Consider the following 21,310-nt stretch of genomic DNA (forward strand, 5'->3'; position numbering starts at 1 on the left):
GGGAGCAGAAGGATACAGATGCTTAGGAATTGGGCTGCAGGTTTAGTCAGTGGATTTGGATCGGCTCAGGCTTGGAGGGCCGAAGGGCCTGTTCCTGGCCTGTAAATTTTCTTTGTTCTGTGTTCTTTGAGGGAAAGCCGCACTGTCAGAGTGTCTGTAGTGAGGGAGTGCCGCACTGTCAGAGGGTCAGTACTGAGGGAGTGCCGCACTGTCAGAGGGTCAGTACTGAGGGAGTGCCGCACTGTTGGAGGGTCAGTGCTGAGGGAGTGCTGCACTGTCAGAAGGTCAATACTGAGGGAGTGCCGCACTGTCAGAGGGTCAGTACTGAGGGAGTGCCGCACTGTCAGAGGGTCAGTCCTGAGGGAGTGCCGCACTGTCAGACGGTCAGTACTGAGGGAGTGCCGCACTGTCAGAGGGTCAGTACTGAGGGAGTGCCGCACTGTTGGAGGGTCAGTGCTGAGGGAGTGCTGCACTGTCGGAGGGTCAGTACTGAGGGAGTGCCGCACTGTTGGAGGGTCAGTACTGAGGGAGTGTCACACTGTCAGAGGGTCAGTACTGAGGGAGTGCCGCACTGTCGGAGGGTCAGTACTGAGGGAGTGCCGCACTGTCGGAGGGTCAGTACTGAGGGAGTGCCGCACTGTCAGAGGGTCAGTACTGAAGGAGTACTGCATTTTTGGTGGGCCATGAAGCTCAATTCTCTATTGCTGAATTAGAGGCTATCGTAACGGATGTAATAACAGTGTATTTAGAAATGCATAATATAATCAAGTGGAATCAGCACGGCGTCATGCTGGGGAAATCATGCCTGACCAGTTCATGGAAATGAATTGAGGAATTAACAAGGAGGATTAATAAAGGAGAAGCAGTTGATGTAATATTCCCAAGAGGCATCTGATATGCTGTATGGGAGTGGTCATGGGTTTGGAAGGTGCTGCCTGAGGATCTTTGGGGAGTTTCTGCAGAGCATCTTGTAGATAGTACACACTGCTGTTACTGAGTGTGGGTGGGGGGGAGGGAGGGGATGGTACACACTGCTGTTACTGAGTGTGGGTGGGGGGAGGGAGGGGATGGTACACACTGCTGTTACTGAGGGTCGGTGGGGGGGAGGGAGGGGATGGTACACACTGCTGTTACTGAGGGTCGGTGGGGAGGGAGGGGATGGTACACACTGCTGTTACTGAGTGTGGGTGGGGGGGAGGGAGGGGATGGTACACACTGCTGTTACTGAGTGTGGGTGGGGGGAGGGAGGGGATGGTACACACTGCTGTTACTGAGTGAGGGTGGGGGAGGGAGGGGATGGTACACACTGCTGTTACTGAGTGTGGGTGGGGGGGGAGGGGATGGTACACACTGCTGTTACTGAGTGTGGGTGGGGGGAGGGAGGGGATGGTACACACTGCTGTTACTGAGTGAGGGTGGGGGGGAGGGAGGGGATGGTACACACTGCTGTTACTGAGTGTGGGTGGGGAGGGAGGGGATGGTACACACTGCTGTTACTGAGTGTGGGTGGGGAGGGAGGGGATGGTACACACTGCTGTTACTGAGTGTGGGTGGGGGTGAGGGAGGGGATGGTACACACTGCTGTTACTGAGGGTCGGTGGGGGGAGGGAGGGGATGGTACACACTGCTGTTACTGAGTGTGGGTGGGGGTGAGGGAGGGGATGGTACACACTGCTGTTACTGAGTGTGGGTGGGGGTGAGGGAGGGGATGGTACACACTGCTGTTACTGAGGGTCGGTGGGGGGAGGGAGGGGATGGTACACACTGCTGTTACTGAGTGTGGGTGGGGGTGAGGGAGGGGATGGTACACACTGCTGTTACTGAGGGTCGGTGGGGGGAGGGAGGGGATGGTACACACTGCTGTTACTGAGTGTGGGTGGGGAGGGAGGGGATGGTACACACTGCTGTTACTGAGTGTGGGTGGGGGAGGGAGGGGATGGTACACACTGCTGTTACTGAGTGTGGGTGGGGGGGAGGGAGGGGATGGTACACACTGCTGTTACTGAGGGTCGGTGGGGGGAGGGAGGGGATGGTACACACTGCTGTTACTGAGTGTGGGTGGGGAGGGAGGGGATGGTACACACTGCTGTTACTGAGTGTGGGTGGGGGAGGGAGGGGATGGTACACACTGCTGTTACTGAGTGTGGGTGGGGGAGGGAGGGGATGGTACACACTGCTGTTACTGAGTGTGGGTGGGGGGGAGGGAGGGGATGGTACACACTGCTGTTACTGAGTGAGGGTGGGGGGGAGGGAGGGGATGGTACACACTGCTGTTACTGTGTGTGGGTGGGGGGAGGGAGGGGATGGTACACACTGCTGTTACTGAGTGTGGGTGGGGAGGGAGGGGATGGTACACACTGCTGTTACTGAGTGTGGGTGGGGGTGAGGGAGGGGATGGTACACACTGCTGTTACTGTGTGTGGGTGGGGGGAGGGAGGGGATGGTACACACTGCTGTTACTGAGGGTCGGTGGGGGAGGGAGGGGATGGTACACACTGCTGTTACTGAGTGTGGGTGGGGGTGAGGGAGGGGATGGTACACACTGCTGTTACTGTGTGTGGGTGGGGGGAGGGAGGGGATGGTACACACTGCTTTTACTGAGTGTGGGTGGGGGGGGAGGGGATGGTACACACTGCTTTTACTGAGGGTCGGCGGGGGGAGGGAGGGGATGTTTGAGATTAATTGTGTATACAAACCCTGACAGAAGATTCTACAGCCTGATTACGTGTTTGTTCATGTTGTGTCCATTCTCTGGGTAGCCCCATTGGATTGTAACCCTTGACTACTTGCAATAATTTGATTTTATCCATTTTACAGATCCATTGCAAACTATAAGATCTCAGTGTAATCTCACAATGCGACCAATCACGGTTGTCCTTAGATATGAAATTCCTGATTCTGGGACTATCTGTTTGTCCGCCTTCCTCCCTGGAATGAGAATGTGACTGGAAATCCCTTCTTCTGATTCCAGGTTTATAGCTCCTTGAAAGTGGAGTCACAGGTAGATAGGATAGTGAAGAAGGCATTTGGTATGCTTTCCTTTATTGGTCAGAGTATTGAGTACAGGAGTTGGGAGGTCATGTTGCAGCTGTATACTGTTGGAATATTATGTGCAATTCTGGTCTCCTTCCTATCGGAAAGATGTTGTGAAACTTGAAATGGTTTAGAAAAGATTTACAAGGATGTTGCCAGGGTTGGAGGGTTTGAGCTACAGGGAGAGGCTGAACAGGCTGGGGCTGTTTTCCCTGGAGCGTCGGAGGCTGAGGGGTGACCTTATAGTGGTTTATAAAATCATGAGAGGCATTGATAGGATTAATAGACAAAGTCTTTTCCCTGGGGTGTGGGAGTCCAGAACTAGAGGGCATAGGTTTAGGGTGAGAGGGGAAAGATATAAAAGAGACCTAAGGGGCAACTTTTTCACACAGAGGGTGGTGCGTGTATGGAATGAGCTGCCAGAGGAAGTGGTGGAGGCTGGTACAATTACAACATTTAAAAGGCATTTGGATGGGTATATGAATAGGAAGGGTTTGGAGGGATATGGGCCGGGTGCTGGCAGGTCGGATTAGATTGGATTGGGATATCTGGTCGGCATGGATGGGTTGGACCGAAGGGTCTGTTTCTGTGCTGTACATCTCTATGACTCTTCTGGCTTTGGGATTGGAATGATTTTGATGCTGTTTAATGTTGGCGATTGGTGTCTGACCTGAGGCCCCATCACACACGCTGTCTCCTTCCAACTCTGTCCCATTTCCTGACTCAGCCCTGCCTCAGCTTATCCACTGTGGAACCCCTCGTCCGTCTATGTGACTGCACTCATCTGGCCCCGGTACCATCTTTGAAGCTGAATGCCATTCTGTCCACGTCCCGTTCCCCTGCCAGCCCCTCTGCTCACTGACCTGCACTGGCTGCATTTAGAAATCCTCATCCTGGTTTGCAAATCCCTACCTCACCTCTTCCTTGTTCAGTTTATTAGTGAGCAGAGGTGGTGGGAATACCACTGGATTTAGTAATCCAGAACCCCAGAGGTGCGCATGCAGTTTGGAAACCAATGCAACAGATGATGAAGTTTGAATTTATTAAAATTTTCATTGAACAGCTGTAAAAACCCATCTGGGAAGGAAGGTGCCATCCTTACCTGGTCTGGCCTATACACAACTGCAGACCCACAGCAATGTGGGTAATACTGAACTACCCTCTGGGTAATTGAGGCTTAGCAATAAATAATGGTCTCGCCAGTGTTACCCACATCTGTGTAACAGGATTGAGGAGCTGAATGGCCTCCTCCTGTTCCTGTGTAACAGGATTGAGGGGCTGAATGGCCTCCTCCTGTTCCTGTGTAACAGGTTTGAGGGGCTGAATGGCCTCCTCCTGTTCCTGTGTAACAGGTTTGAGGGGCTGAATGGCCTCCTCCTGTTCCTGTGTAACTGGATTGAGGGGCTGAATGGCCTCCTCCTGTTCCTGTGTAACAGGATTGAGGGGCTGAATGGCCTCCTCCTGTTCCTGTATGACAGGTTTGAGGGGCTGAATGGCCTCCTCCTGTTCCTGTGTAACAGGATTGAGGGGCTGAATGGCCTCCTCCTGTTCCTGTGTAACAGGATTGAGGGGCTGAATGGCCTCCTCCTGTTCCTGTGTAACAGGATTGAGGGGCTGAATGGCCTCCTCCTGTTCCTGTGTAACAGGATTGAGGGGCTGAATGGCCTCCTCCTGTTCCTGTGTAACTGGATTGAGGGGCTGAATGGCCTCCTCCTGTTCCTGTGTAACTGGATTGAGGGGCTGAATGGCCTCCTCCTGTTCCTCTGTAACAGGTTTGAGGGGCTGAATCGCCTCCTTCTGTTCCTGTGTAACAGGATTGAGGGGCTGAATGGCCTCCTCCTGTTCCTGTGTAACAGGATTGAGGGGCTGAATGGCCTCCTCCTGTTCCTGTATAACAGGATTGAGGGGCTGAATGGCCTCCTCCTGTTCCTGTATGACAGGTTTGAGGGGCTGAATGGCCTCCTCCTGTTCCTGTGTAACAGGATTGAGGGGCTGAATGATGTCGTGCTGTTTTTTTTTGTCATCATGCCAGGCCCGTCTTGAGTCAGGAGCAGCCCTGGTTTCTCAATGTGAGTGGGCGCTGTTTGGTGAACAGGTTTCTATCATCAGCTTGTGTTTCACTGGAGAAAGCTGTAATCTGTGGGGGCCTGGGAATTGGAATAATTGCACCATTTTACCACCTCCCCTTCCCCTCGGTGACCACCAAATAAACACTGGACCTTTGGAGGTTACCGACTGGCTCCGAGACACTGTGGCTGAGCCAGAGTTAGATTGAGGAGCTGACATGAAGAGTGATGTAAGTGTCTCCCAGAGACTGACAATGGCTGTGTGTTTAGACAGAGTTTAGATCGTCACCACTGAGTCAGGAATTATAAACTACACACCTCACTCAGTCACAGCCATTCTATTATCTTTCCTGTCCTTTTTGATTTCTCTCCCTCTGACAGCCTTTATTTCACTCTCTTCCCCTTTCCCTTTCAGTGTCTGTCTAATCTCTGTCTCTTGCTCTCTCTGTTTTCTCTCATTGTCTCCCTCTTTCTCTCTCGCTATCATTTCCTCGCTTGTTGTTTCCCCCTCTCTCACTGACATCACTTTCAGACTGACAAAGAATACTCCCTTTTGTAACTTGCAATAATATTTTTAAACCTCCTGTTTACTATAGTGACACACCGGATGTGGGGAGTTAGTGAGTGTGTGGGATGAAGAGTTTATTGTTTAGGACATGAGGACTGGACAATATACCGATGTGCTGTACAGTCAGCAGGACGCAGATGCTGGTGTTTTGGTTGTGGGACATTTATTTTCTCAATGAGTTGTAAGTCAAACTTCCCACTGCTTTCAAGGGATTTTCAACCTGTTTCCTTGTTACAGAGACAGAGACACTGACCCCTTTTAACAAATATTGGAGAAGATTGTTGTCAGACTCGTTCTCTCTTTGTTCAGCCTGAGTTGTTGTGCTGGGAGCAGCCTCTGAGCAGTGATCAGCTTCAGAGATACAGCTTGACCCACCAGCTTGACGCAGGATGTTGTACAGTCGCTCAGAGTCTATGCTCTGCTCACAAGCTCCAGATCACACAGTGAGCTCCCACACAATGGGGTTCAATGACCAAGACACAGCAGCCTCCCAGTCAGCCCTGTACTGATTATACCGAGGGCAGCCAGGTGAACTTCCCTGATTGGGGCTGTTAACCTGGTCCAAACAGGGAGCCCTGGCTGACAGATTCAATCAGGAGGGTCAGGGGTTCTGTTCACTCTGAGAGCTGGCTCTGAGGGAGCTGGGTCACATGGAAATAAAGGGGGACCTGGTGACAGGATACCGGCCTCCGCGGAGTTATTCCACATCCCACATCCTCTCACAATCCACAGGGCCCTGGGGAGGGTGGGGCTGGGGTCAAGGTGCAATAACGCAAGGTTCTGGGGGCTGGGTGGAGGGGGGGAAACGAAATGGATCAAGGGCACAGGGACCCAGGGTTGGTGGGGGGTGGAATGGCATAGTCCCACGGAGCTCTGAGGTTTGGGGGAAGGGGCAAAGTCCCATAGGGCACCAGCAAGTAAACAGGGCAAGACCCTGGGGGAGGCTGCAGTGGTAAAGGGGCCTAATCCCATTGAGTACAGGCAGGGGGTCCCTGAACAATCCTGGAATGGTCCTATGAGCAGCATGAGACTGAGTGACAAACATCTCTGGGTTTCCTGACATGGGAGATCCATCATTCCACCAGGTGCTGCTTGATAACTCTGTTACTGACCCCTTCCATCACTTTACTGAGGATCGAGAGGAGACTGATGGGGCGGGAATTGGCCGGGTTGGATTTGTCCTGCTTTTTCTGTACAGGGCATCCCTGGGCAATTTTCCACATTGTCGGGTAGATGCCAGTGTTGGAACTGGACTGGAACAGCTTGGCTCGGGGAGAGGCAAGTTCAGGAGCACACGTCTTCAGTCCTATTGCTGGAGTGTTGTCAGGGCCAGTGCAGTATCCAGTGCTGTTGTTTAAGAATATGGGAAATCAAATCAATTTTAATGAGAATGTTTCCAGGGATGAGGAGGGATAGAAGAGGTTGGGACTATTCCCCTTGGGGAGAAGGAAGGCTGAGAGGGCGATCATAGAGTGATTTTCAAAATCAGGTAGGGGCTGAGCACAGTAGCTCAGCTGAATCTGTTCCCACCCATAAAAGGTACGACATTGAGAGGGCATAGACTAAAAATGATGTGCAGACAAAGCAAATGTGAGACGAGAATATTTGTTCTCTCAGTGGGCTGAATGGCCTCCTGGTGCACAGTAACAGTTTAGTGTCAGGGAGAGGACTCTTGCTGGAATCTGATGGTTATTTCCTGTCTCTGTCCCTAGCCTGAAGACCATGAGGCTTCAAACTGTCACACCTTCAAAGCAAAGAGTTTCAAAAAACTGAAGGCGTGCGCTGTCTGCAAACAGATGATCACTAAGGATGGAACTGCCTGTCGTGGTAAGTCCCTCAGAACGTCACTGAACTCTGTCCATGTTCACATCTGTGTACCTTTGCTATCTGCATTCTCTCTGCCTGACAGGTTTCTGTCTCTGGCTGTGTGTGCCATTCCTGTGTGTATATACACTTGTATCTTGTGGTTGTCTCTGAGCAGCTCTCTTTCCCCTCCCGGGTGTCTGCCCTCACTCACTGGAGTACTGAACAATGAGAAGTGATCTCATTGAGACAGACAGGATTCTTAAGGGGCTTGACACGGTCAATGCTGAGAGGATGTTCCCCCCTCATAGGAGGGTCTAGGACCAGAGGGCACAGTCTCAGAACAAGGGGACACCAACTGAAGACTGAGATGAGGAGGAATTTCTTCTGCCAGAGGGTCGTGAGTCTTTGGAATTCCTTCCTATAGACAGCTGTGGGAGCAGAATCCGCATGTTTGCTGAAGGCTGGGATGGAGAGATTCTTCATCAGTCGGGAATCAAAGGTTTTGGGAAGGTGGCGGGAAAATGAAGAGGGTCGGATCAGCCATGATCCTATTGAATGGCAAAGCAGGCTCAAGGGGCTGAATGGCCTGCTCCTATTTCTGTGGTCTCATTTTTAAATGAATTATTTTCTCTCCATATTTTCCTCTCTCTATCTCTCCATAATGTTCCTCTCTCTACCTCTGTCTTTATCTCTCTCTCTCTCCCTCTATTCTTTTTCTGACTCTTTTTCTGTATCTGTTTCTCTCAGTATTTTGGAACAAGCCTGATTCTATCAACGCAAAGCCAAGGTTTTACAAACTGGTTTGTACAGAGAGTGGTGGCCAGACTATTATCTGTGATTAATCATGCTGAATGATGTACTGGGGAAATCTTCTTCCAATAAAATAAAAACAGAAGACTGCAGATGCCGGAAATCTTAAACACAAAACAGAAATTAGATTAGAATCCCTACAGTGTGGAAACAGGCCCTTCAGCCCAACAAGTCCACCCCGACCCTCTGAAGAGTAACCCACCCAGATCCATACCCCTACATTTACCCCTTCACCTAACACTAGGGACAATTTAGCATGGCCAATTCACCTAACCTGCACATCTTTGGACTGTGGAAGGAAACCAGAGCACCCAGAGGAAACCCACGCAGACACGGGGAGAATGTGCAAACTCCACACAGACTGGAAAAGCTGGAAATTGCTGGAAAAACTCAGAGGATCAGGCAGTGTCTGTGGAGATAGAGAAAGAGAGTTAATGTTTCAAGTCCAGTGACCCTTCAGAACTTTCCGATCCTTTTCTCATACTTGGGGTTTTCAACTGCACTCTATTTGATCTTGGTGCTGAATATTTCTGCCTGTCTTGATCCAGTGGATTCCTTAACATTTGCCCCTGAACACTCTCTGTTCCTCAAGTGAAAGGGGTATTTGCAGTTAGAAAGCTGACTGGCACAGCTCATTCACCATTCAACAAGGTAAAGTGGGAGTTAGCAACTGAACGTTATTGGACAAGAATTGTCTGAAAGCTGGTGTTTTGGAGTTTAAAGCAATATTTAACAAGCACATTAAATAACTGGAATGTAACTTGACCCCTCGTACCTCCCTCCATTGGCTCGATGGCTGGTTTCCAATGCACAGTGAGGTTACATGAAGGACTGTCCTTCTCCACCTCTCTCCTTGCCCTGAGCTATGGTGGCCCTCAGGTTAAACCACCACCAGTTGTCTCTCTAATGAGGCTTATGGTTTGGTCGGACTATGGGTGACTTTCCCTTTCACCTACTGCCCCCTCCTTTGCGGGGATTGACCCACCAATGACATTTGATGGCTTTTGTCCTGAGGACATTGGCCATTTATCGTCAGTGTGTTTGTGTGAATTGTGGTGCAACACTGCCCCTGAGTGGCAGATTCCTGAAATGTCAGGTACAAAAATGAGCAGCTGCAGCCAGTGTGACTCAGGGTGGTAACAGCAAAAATCTTCCAGATGCTTAAGGATTACTTAGTGAGAACCTGACACATCACATTATACGAGGGCCAAGTGCTGGAAAATGGGATCAGAATCGACAGGCACACGATGACTGGCATGTGCACGATGGGTCCTTTTCCATGTGACTTACCGTTCAGAAACAGAAATGTTCACAAGGTCTTTGCTGCAAATGTTTCCTCTGGGCCAGGGTAAACATCTTCATCTCTCAAAGGGATAAAAGCACATTACTGCGGATGCTGGAATCTGAAACCAAAAGAGAAAATGCTGGAAAATCTCAGCAGCTCTGGCAGCATCTGTAAGGAGAGAAAAGAGCTGAGGTTTCAAGTCTAACTGACCCTTTGTCAAAGATGGTATTGATAAAGGGTCAGTTAGACTTGAAACCTCAGCTCTTTTCTCTCCTTACAGATGCTGCCAGAGCTGCTGAGATTTTCCAGCATTTTCTCTTTTGGTTTCGTCTCTTAAAGGAGCTGGAAGCTTGACAGAGCCGCTCAGGATTAGGAAGGAGTGAAATTTACCACCAGGTCCTTGTCAATGTCACTGTAATAATGATTTGGAGATGCTGGTGTTGGGTCGGGGTGTGCAAAGTTAAAAATCACACAACACCAGGTTATAGTCCAACAGGTTTAATTGGAAGCACACCAGCTTTCGGAGCGACGCTCCTTCAATAATGCTCTTCATTCCAACTGATTTCTAACAGGTATTAAACCTGATGAAGGAGCAGTGCTCTGAAAGCTAATGTGCTTCCAATTAAACCTGTTGGACTATAACTTGTGTGATTTTTAACTTTGTACACCCCAGTCCAATGCCAGCATCTCCAAATCAAGGCATTAAACTTGATCTTTTAACTCCAGGAGACTCTGCTAGTCGGACCTGGAAGTTGTTATCTTCAACCACGCTGTAGTTTCCTGTGTTTTGAGGATAGTGACAGCAAACGCAGCCTGAGGTAAAGTGCGGACTGTGTTTTGCTGCATCTACAACATGGTGAGCTGTGAGATGGCTTTGATTTAGCTGCCTCTTACAACATGGTGGCCCAGTGGAGTTCTGAAGATATTTCTGCAGCTACAGGCTCAGCTCCTGCAGAGAGTCAGAGCTGAATATTGAAGAATCGAAGATGTAAAATGAAGAATCTATTGGTTAACGGTGAAAGCATTACAGACCTGGTGAGAGAAACGCTGCAGCAGGGTCATTGGGATCTCGCTGGCGAAGGGATATTTGTCACCTCAGGATCGTTACAGGCTGCACAGGACACCGATGATTTTTTGAAGCAGTCCCTCGGGTTCAACTGGAGGACAAGCAAACATCAGACACTCCGTTCAAAAACCAGGGGTCACGGATTCAGGCAACGTGGCAGAAGGATTAGAAGAGATGTGAGGAAAAACGTTTTTACGCTGGGAGTGGGAGTGGGGGAGGGGTGAGGTTGGGGGGGGTGGAAGTGGAGGGTTGTCTGGAACTTACTGCTTGTGCTGGTGGTGGAGCCAAATGCCTAAAACTCTTAACACGTACCTGCACCTTGAGAGCTGGAAGTTGCAAGGCTATGGGTGGTGTGTAAGAAGATGGGATTAGAAAGGGCACTTGGGTGTCTTTGGGTAGGACTGGACAAGATGGGCCAAAGGGGCCACTTCTGTGATATATCAGGAGTGCCACGGTGGCTCAGAGGTTAGCACTGCTGTCTCACAGCACCAGGGACCCAGGTTCGATTCCCACCTCGGGTGACTGACTGTGTGGAGTTTGCACATCCTCCCCGTGTCTGCGTGGGTTTCCTCCAAGTGCTCCGGTTTCCTCCCACAGTCCAAAAATGTGCAGGTTTTCAATTCAATTCAGGCTAGGATGATTTGGCTGTGGGAAAAGTGGGGTTATGGATATAGGGTGGAAGGGTGAATCTGAGCTGGGTGTTCTTCAGAGGATTGGTCCTGACTCAATGGGCCGAATGGCCTTTATCTGCACTGTAGCGACCCTATGATCGTTTCCACAGTAAATAATGAATAAAGAATCACTGTATGTAAATAGTGAGAAGTTGCAGAGGTGGGAGACGCAGAGGGTTCTGGGTGTCTGAGTACATGAATCAGAGGAGGTTAGTCTGCAGTTACAACAAGTAATCAGGGATGCTCAAGGACTGTTCTGTTTTATAGTGAAGGGAACTGAATACACAGGGAGGGAGAGTATGCTTCAGTTATACTTGGAGGAATGTGCTCAATACTGATCTCCTTATTTAAGAAAGGGTGTCAATGTAGGGATGGGGGTGTATGTGGGGTGGGGTGGGAGGTGGGAGGTGGGTGTGGTGGGGTTAGTGAGCCTGAGCTCAGGGGCTCCTGGCACAGTGAGTCACATTCAGCCTCTGATACCCCGCCGAGGGGTTGGACATAGACATAGTCCCTCAGGGTGCCCCCACCCCATGAGGGGGTGAGGAGCTGACTGCCAGCTAGCCCACTTCCCCCCCCCCACCCCCCACAGTGACCCTTCCTGCCTCAGTGAGCGCTGTTTTCCTCCTGGAATGGGGGAGGGCAGGATTCTGGGTGACGGAAGTGCGTGGTACTGCTGTTAGTGTTGGTGCTGGGGGTGGGGGAGGGGAGGTGTCCCGAGGGGGAGAGTGGGCAGTGCAGAGGGCACGTAGAGTTAGTGGTGACGATGGTTGGCAGTGGGTCAGAGTGAGAGAGGGGAGATGTGGTGATAGTGGGGGAGGGGGATGGACAACATGAGCCTCGGTGGGAGGAGGGTGTAGGAGCAGAGAGAGTGAGTGAGGGTGAGGTATCAGAGAGAGGGTGGTGGCACTGACCCTGGCAAAGTGGGGATGGTCATTCCCACAACACTAGGCATTCCTGCAGACACTGAGCCCACACTGACCCAGGGAGGAGGGTGTCACCTGGGACTGGGCTGGGCACAGTGCCCTCCACTGCTGGTCCTGGGGGAGGGGGAAGTCCTGTCTCTGCATCACCCCATCCAGCAGGAACTCCAGTTCCTGGTGGGCATCAATGTCCCCTTCTCTACCACGTCCGGGGTAAATGGTAGGAACGGAATTGGATATCTCCGGGCTGACAGTGCTTCACTGAGAGCTCATTGGGCTTTTCAAAACTCATCAGGGAAAGAGTCATCTGGACTGGAAACGTTAGCTTGCTCTCCGTGGATGCTGCCTGATTCACTGTGATCTCTGGCATTCCAGCATCTGCAGGAATTTGCTCCTGCATTGTGGATAGAGACAGGTTTAATCAGGAGCAAAAAAATCTGACAGATGGAGACTGAAATGTGACAATGAACATATCCCCTTTGGTAGGAAGAATGGAACAGCAGTAAATGATTTAAATGATAGAGTTTGAGGGTTCAGACTTTGATCCAAAACATGGCATTGAATCAGTGGAGATTCCTTCCGGTTCCTTATTTGGAAGGATGAGGCCATGTCTTCAGTCCCTCACTCCAAGCGTTGTTCCCAAACTCTGTCCTCCATCCTTCTCCCAGGTGATTGTCTGAGGCTGATCTAAGCTTTGCTCCTGAGCTGACCTTCCACCTGTGGAAGGTCACACCGGCTTCACTCCTGCCTCAGTATGCTCATACCTTCATTAACTCTGGGGTCGACCCTTCCAGTGAATTGCAGGCTGCTCCCTCCAATCCACCTGCCGATCATCGAGAGGTACTGGACATCTGAGTGGGTTCGATGCCATTGCTGTGATGTGTTTGAGTAAAAAACCTTTTTCCATTGACTGCAACCCTGGCCCCAACCAATGTCCTGTTCACACCCTTGGGAAGTACACTAATGTTTAAACTGAAATATTTCTGCACACTTCAAACCTGAGCTATATCTTATGTTCTTTGCACTGTGTCCTTTGATCATGATCATCACCATATGCTTAGTTAAAAAGTAATCTCTCTCTGGGTAGTTTAAGAAACCATCATCTCTCTCTCAGGCAGTGTGTTCCAAGGTACTGACAGTAATCTTTTGTGAAGGCTCTTTCCTCATGTCCGCTAACCAACAACTAACTGGTAAGCAAGAATTCACAATAACTGATAAGGTTTGAGATATGAATGATACTAATTGTGTTGTAGTTATTCCTGTTTACCCTGAAAGCATTAAGAGTTAGTGTCTTTCTGGCCAGATTCTACAGACCAGAAACCAATTAGAAATATTTAGGGAGACGCTTTGCAGGGACTTTAATAGGGACTGTATAGTTATGATAATACGGAACTTCAGTGGTCTGAACGTAGACTGGGAATGTGACAGTGTAAAGAACAGGGAGGGGATCTGCTTCTGAAATAACATGAGAAAATGATGTGAATGCTAAGCAGGTTTGTAAGGCCACAGGAACATGAGATGTGGGGGCAGGAGTAGGCCATTCAGCCCGTTGAATCTGCTTTAGCATTCAGCGGGAACGTGGCTGATCTGATCATCCTCAACCCCGCTTTTCCCCCGACCCTCCATTCCTTTTCTGATTAAACATCCATCTCTCTCAGCCTTGAATATCCTGAATGCCCCAGTCTCGACAGCTCTCTGTGGGAAAGAATTCCATAGATTCACTCCCCTCCGAGAGAGGAAATTCCTCCTCATCTCTGTCTTCAGTGGGTGACCCCTTACTCTAAGATGATGCCCCTCTGGCCCTAGACTCTCCCACACGGGGAAACAGCCTCTCCACGTCTCCCATCTCAATGCCCCTCAGAATCTTGTATGTTTCAATAAGGTCACCTCTCATTATTCTCCACTCCAATGAGTCCACGCCCAACCAACTCCATCTATCCTCATTAGACAGTCCCACGATAATTGGGACAAAAATGGAAATGAAAATGTGTTGCTGGAAAAGCTCAGCAGGTCTGGAAACATCTGTGGAGAGAAATCAGAGTTAGCATTTTGGATCGAGTAACCCTTCCTCCAAACCTGGTATCCATACCTTCATCATACCTCCATCCCCAGGATCAGCCGAGTGAACCTTCTCTGGACTGCCCCCAATGCCAGGCTATGTTTCCTTAGATAAGGGGACCCCAAAACTCTTCCGGGTATTCCAGCTGGGTTCTGACTAGTAGCTTGCAGTGTTCCTCACCACTTCCACCCAACACTCTTTCTGAAACACTCTCTCTTCCCTTTTGCCTGCTGATCCCAGTTTTTGTGATCCATGGACAATGACTCAAATCCCTCTGCTGTGTGTCTCTCTGCAGTCTTTCCCCATTCAAATAATATTCAGGTCCTGTCAAAATGAATCATCTCACATTTTCCCATCTTATAAATGGTCTGCTGAGTTTTTGCCTATTCACCCTCTTTGAACAGACAGAAGATTTGACATTCCACTTTCATTAAAACTGAGGAAAAGTAAAAGTGTGAAAGGTGTTGAGCATGTATAAAAAAAGTGAGAGGAAGGGGAAGGCCATTGGGCAGAGAATTAAAATCAGAAGGAAGTGGACCATCAGGGTTGTCTGTGGCTGAGTGGAGAGGTGTTCCAATGTGACCAGTGCCCAGTGTATGTTTGGTCTCCCTACTGGACAGGACCCCATTAATTACAATCAACCACAATGTATGGGAATTGAGGTTCAAGTTGGGAGGAGGATTTGGAGCAGGGATCGCAGTCAGGAGAGAAGTGGAAAGTTTGAGATCTTCTGGGCTTGGTGTGGAAAAGGTCAGGGATGTTTCTGAGGTACATACAGGAAGGTTTCCAGTCCGGTGAGGAAAGATCTGGTTCTGGGGAATCGAATGGATCAAGTGATCGAAGTTTACATGATTATGAATCCTGATAGAAGTTTATAAGATCGTGAATGGCATTAGTAGAGTGGAAAGTATGAGGCTTTTTTCCCAGAGTGGAGGGGTCACTTACTAGGGCACACAGCTTCAAGGTGTGAGTCGGGAGGGGGGTTTGTTTAAAACAGATGCACGATGCAAGGTTTTCACACAAAGGGAGGTGAGGGCCTGGAATGTGCTGCCAGAGGAGGGGGTAGAAGCAGATACAACAGCAGCATTCAACAAGCACCTGGGCAGATACAGGAATAGGAAGGGAGTAGAGGGATACGGATCCTGTAAGTGAAGACAGTTTTAGTATGGAAGGGCAAAATGTGTCAGTATAGGCTTGGAGGGCCGAAGGGCCTGTTCCTGTGCTGTATTGTTCTTTGTTCTTAAGTGTCAGTCATTAGGAAATCTTTCAATGAACAGTGGTCACAAGGTTGAGGTCAAGCATAGAAAAGGACAAATGTACTCCATTAGGGAAGGGGCATTTTTAGTTGGTTGGGAGTAAGTATCTCCCTGGTAAATTGGAATCAAAGATTGTCAGGTATTATCATCCCAGTTTTGAGAACGCTGTACAAATGGGATCTCCCTCAGGATCTGGTTTGGTCAACCATGATCTTTTAAAAGAAAGAGAATCTAAGGAAGAACAAAGGATAAGGTGTCCTCATCTCCCACCCCACCAGTCTCCACATTCCTCATCTCCCACCCCACCAGTCTCCACATTCCTCACCTCCCACCCCACCAGTCTCCACATTCCTCATCTCCCACCCCACCAGTCTCCACGTTCCTCATCTCCCACCCCACCAGTCTCCACATTCCTCATCTCCCACCCCACCAGTCTCCACGTTCCTCACCTCCCACCCCACCAGTCTCCACATTCCTCATCTCCCACCCCACCAGTCTCCACGTTCCTCACCTCCCACCCCACCAGTCTCCACGTTCCTCATCTCCCACCCCACCAGTCTCCACGTTCCTCATCTCCCACCCCACCAGTCTCCACGTTCCTCATCTCCCACCCCACCAGTCTCCACGTTCCTCATCTCCCACCCCACCAGTCTCCACGTTCCTCATCTCCCACCCCACCAGTCTCCACGTTCCTCACCTCCCACCCCACCAGTCTCCACGTTCCTCACCTCCCACCCCACCAGTCTCCACGTTCCTCACCTCCCACCCCACCAGTCTCCACGTTCCTCACCTCCCACCCCACCAGTCTCCACATTCCTCACCTCCCACCCCACCAGTCTCCACGTTCCTCATCTCCCACCCCACCAGTCTCCACGTTCCTCACCTCCCACCCCACCAGTCTCCACATTCCTCACCTCCCACCCCACCAGTCTCCACATTCCTCATCTCCCACCCCACCAGTCTCCACATTCCTCATCTCCCATCCCACCAGTCTCCACGTTCCTCACCTCCCACCCCACCAGTCTCCACGTTCCTCATCTCCCACCCCACCAGTCTCCACGTTCCTCATCTCCCACCCCACCAGTCTCCACATTCCTCACCTCCCACCCCACCAGTCTCCACATTCCTCACCTCCCACCCCACCAGTCTCCACGTTCCTCATCTCCCATCCCACCAGTCTCCACGTTCCTCATCTCCCACCCCACCAGTCTCCACATTCCTCACCTCCCACCCCACCAGTCTCCACGTTCCTCACCTCCCACCCCACCAGTCTCCACGTTCCTCATCTCCCACCCCACCAGTCTCCACGTTCCTCATCTCCCACCCCACCAGTCTCCACGTTCCTCACCTCCCACCCCACCAGTCTCCACGTTCCTCATCTCCCACCCCACCAGTCTCCACGTTCCTCATCTCCCACCCCACCAGTCTCCACATTCCTCACCTCCCACCCCACCAGTCTCCACGTTCCTCACCTCCCACCCCACCAGTCTCCACGTTCCTCACCTCCCACCCCACCAGTCTCCACGTTCCTCATCTCCCACCCCACCAGTCTCCACGTTCCTCACCTCCCACCCCACCAGTCTCCACATTCCTCACCTCCCACCCCACCAGTCTCCACGTTCCTCACCTCCCACCCCACCAGTCTCCACGTTCCTCATCTCCCACCCCACCAGTCTCCACGTTCCTCACCTCCCACCCCACCAGTCTCCACGTTCCTCACCTCCCACCCCACCAGTCTCCACGTTCCTCACCTCCCACCCCACCAGTCTCCACGTTCCTCATCTCCCACCCCACCAGTCTCCACGTTCCTCACCTCCCACCCCACCAGTCTCCACGTTCCTCATCTCCCACCCCACCAGTCTCCACATTCCTCACCTCCCACCCCACCAGTCTCCACGTTCCTCACCTCCCACCCCACCAGTCTCCACGTTCCTCACCTCCCACCCCACCAGTCTCCACGTTCCTCACCTCCCACCCCACCAGTCTCCACGTTCCTCACCTCCCACCCCACCAGTCTCCACGTTCCTCACCTCCCACCCCACCAGTCTCCACGTTCCTCATCTCCCACCCCACCAGTCTCCACGTTCCTCATCTCCCACCCCACCAGTCTCCACGTTCCTCATCTCCCACCCCACCAGTCTCCACGTTCCTCACCTCCCACCCCACCAGTCTCCACATTCCTCACCTCCCACCCCACCAGTCTCCACATTCCTCACCTCCCACCCCACCAGTCTCCACGTTCCTCATCTCCCATCCCACCAGTCTCCACATTCCTCACCTCCCACCCCACCAGTCTCCACGTTCCTCATCTCCCATCCCACCAGTCTCCACGTTCCTCACCTCCCACCCCACCAGTCTCCACGTTCCTCATCTCCCATCCCACCAGTCTCCACATTCCTCACCTCCCACCCCACCAGTCTCCACGTTCCTCACCTCCCACCCCACCAGTCTCCACGTTCCTCATCTCCCATCCCACCAGTCTCCACGTTCCTCATCTCCCACCCCACCAGTCTCCACGTTCCTCACCTCCCACCCCACCAGTCTCCACGTTCCTCACCTCCCACCCCACCAGTCTCCACGTTCCTCACCTCCCACCCCACCAGTCTCCACGTTCCTCACCTCCCACCCCACCAGTCTCCACATTCCTCACCTCCCACCCCACCAGTCTCCACGTTCCTCATCTCCCATCCCACCAGTCTCCACGTTCCTCACCTCCCATCCCACCAGTCTCCACATTCCTCACCTCCCACCCCACCAGTCTCCACATTCCTCATCTCCCACCCCACCAGTCTCCACGTTCCTCATCTCCCACCCCACCAGTCTCCACATTCCTCATCTCCCACCCCACCAGTCTCCACGTTCCTCATCTCCCACCCCACCAGTCTCCACGTTCCTCACCTCCCACCCCACCAGTCTCCACATTCCTCACCTCCCACCCCACCAGTCTCCACGTTCCTCATCTCCCACCCCACCAGTCTCCACATTCCTCATCTCCCACCCCACCAGTCTCCACGTTCCTCATCTCCCACCCCACCAGTCTCCACGTTCCTCATCTCCCACCCCACCAGTCTCCACGTTCCTCATCTCCCACCCCACCAGTCTCCACGTTCCTCATCTCCCACCCCACCAGTCTCCACATTCCTCACCTCCCACCCCACCAGTCTCCACGTTCCTCATCTCCCACCCCACCAGTCTCCACGTTCCTCACCTCCCACCCCACCAGTCTCCACATTCCTCACCTCCCACCCCACCAGTCTCCACGTTCCTCATCTCCCACCCCACCAGTCTCCACGTTCCTCACCTCCCACCCCACCAGTCTCCACATTCCTCACCTCCCACCCCACCAGTCTCCACGTTCCTCACCTCCCACCCCACCAGTCTCCACGTTCCTCACCTCCCACCCCACCAGTCTCCACGTTCCTCACCTCCCACCCCACCAGTCTCCACGTTCCTCATCTCCCACCCCACCAGTCTCCACGTTCCTCATCTCCCACCCCACCAGTCTCCACGTTCCTCATCTCCCACCCCACCAGTCTCCACGTTCCTCACCTCCCACCCCACCAGTCTCCACATTCCTCACCTCCCACCCCACCAGTCTCCACATTCCTCACCTCCCACCCCACCAGTCTCCACGTTCCTCATCTCCCATCCCACCAGTCTCCACATTCCTCACCTCCCACCCCACCAGTCTCCACGTTCCTCATCTCCCATCCCACCAGTCTCCACGTTCCTCACCTCCCACCCCACCAGTCTCCACGTTCCTCATCTCCCATCCCACCAGTCTCCACATTCCTCACCTCCCACCCCACCAGTCTCCACGTTCCTCACCTCCCACCCCACCAGTCTCCACGTTCCTCATCTCCCATCCCACCAGTCTCCACGTTCCTCATCTCCCACCCCACCAGTCTCCACGTTCCTCACCTCCCACCCCACCAGTCTCCACGTTCCTCACCTCCCACCCCACCAGTCTCCACGTTCCTCACCTCCCACCCCACCAGTCTCCACGTTCCTCACCTCCCACCCCACCAGTCTCCACATTCCTCACCTCCCACCCCACCAGTCTCCACGTTCCTCATCTCCCATCCCACCAGTCTCCACGTTCCTCACCTCCCATCCCACCAGTCTCCACATTCCTCACCTCCCACCCCACCAGTCTCCACATTCCTCATCTCCCACCCCACCAGTCTCCACGTTCCTCATCTCCCACCCCACCAGTCTCCACATTCCTCATCTCCCACCCCACCAGTCTCCACGTTCCTCATCTCCCACCCCACCAGTCTCCACGTTCCTCACCTCCCACCCCACCAGTCTCCACATTCCTCACCTCCCACCCCACCAGTCTCCACGTTCCTCATCTCCCACCCCACCAGTCTCCACATTCCTCATCTCCCACCCCACCAGTCTCCACGTTCCTCATCTCCCACCCCACCAGTCTCCACGTTCCTCATCTCCCACCCCACCAGTCTCCACGTTCCTCATCTCCCACCCCACCAGTCTCCACGTTCCTCATCTCCCACCCCACCAGTCTCCACATTCCTCACCTCCCACCCCACCAGTCTCCACGTTCCTCATCTCCCACCCCACCAGTCTCCACGTTCCTCACCTCCCACCCCACCAGTCTCCACATTCCTCACCTCCCACCCCACCAGTCTCCACGTTCCTCATCTCCCACCCCACCAGTCTCCACGTTCCTCACCTCCCACCCCACCAGTCTCCACATTCCTCACCTCCCACCCCACCAGTCTCCACATTCCTCATCTCCCACCCCACCAGTCTCCACGTTCCTCATCTCCCACCCCACCAGTCTCCACGTTCCTCATCTCCCACCCCACCAGTCTCCACATTCCTCATCTCCCACCCCACCAGTCTCCACGTTCCTCATCTCCCACCCCACCAGTCTCCACGTTCCTCACCTCCCACCCCACCAGTCTCCACGTTCCTCATCTCCCACCCCACCAGTCTCCACATTCCTCATCTCCCATCCCACCAGTCTCCACGTTCCTCATCTCCCACCCCACCAGTCTCCACATTCCTCATCTCCCACCCCACCAGTCTCCACATTCCTCATCTCCCATCCCACCAGTCTCCACGTTCCTCATCTCCCACCCCACCAGTCTCCACATTCCTCACCTCCCACCCCACCAGTCTCCACGTTCCTCATCTCCCACCCCACCAGTCTCCACGTTCCTCATCTCCCACCCCACCAGTCTCCACGTTCCTCACCTCCCACCCCACCAGTCTCCACATTCCTCACCTCCCACCCCACCAGTCTCCACATTCCTCACCTCCCACCCCACCAGTCTCCACGTTCCTCACCTCCCACCCCACCAGTCTCCACGTTCCTCATCTCCCACCCCACCAGTCTCCACGTTCCTCATCTCCCACCCCACCAGTCTCCACATTCCTCACCTCCCACCCCACCAGTCTCCACATTCCTCACCTCCCACCCCACCAGTCTCCACATTCCTCACCTCCCACCCCACCAGTCTCCACGTTCCTCACCTCCCACCCCACCAGTCTCCACGTTCCTCACCTCCCACCCCACCAGTCTCCACGTTCCTCATCTCCCACCCCACCAGTCTCCACATTCCTCATCTCCCACCCCACCAGTCTCCACATTCCTCATCTCCCACCCCACCAGTCTCCACATTCCTCATCTCCCATCCCACCAGTCTCCACGTTCCTCATCTCCCACCCCACCAGTCTCCACGTTCCTCATCTCCCACCCCACCAGTCTCCACATTCCTCACCTCCCACCCCACCAGTCTCC

The 21,310-nt window shown here is 52.8% G+C and overlaps 1 protein-coding gene across 1 annotated transcript in view; it reads left to right on the forward strand.

Annotated features, from left to right (window-relative positions):
- Nucleotides 1–21,310, forward strand: part of tns1b (tensin 1b) — an 833,038-nt gene that overhangs the window by 142,194 nt on the left and 669,534 nt on the right. The window contains 1 exon segment of the mRNA XM_072578355.1: nt 7,380–7,494. Within this exon segment, the coding sequence (XP_072434456.1) occupies nt 7,380–7,494 (115 nt within the window).

The sequence above is a fragment of the Chiloscyllium punctatum genome, chromosome 10, assembly GCF_047496795.1.
Source record: "Chiloscyllium punctatum isolate Juve2018m chromosome 10, sChiPun1.3, whole genome shotgun sequence".
Classification (NCBI taxonomy): Eukaryota; Metazoa; Chordata; class Chondrichthyes; order Orectolobiformes; family Hemiscylliidae; genus Chiloscyllium; species Chiloscyllium punctatum.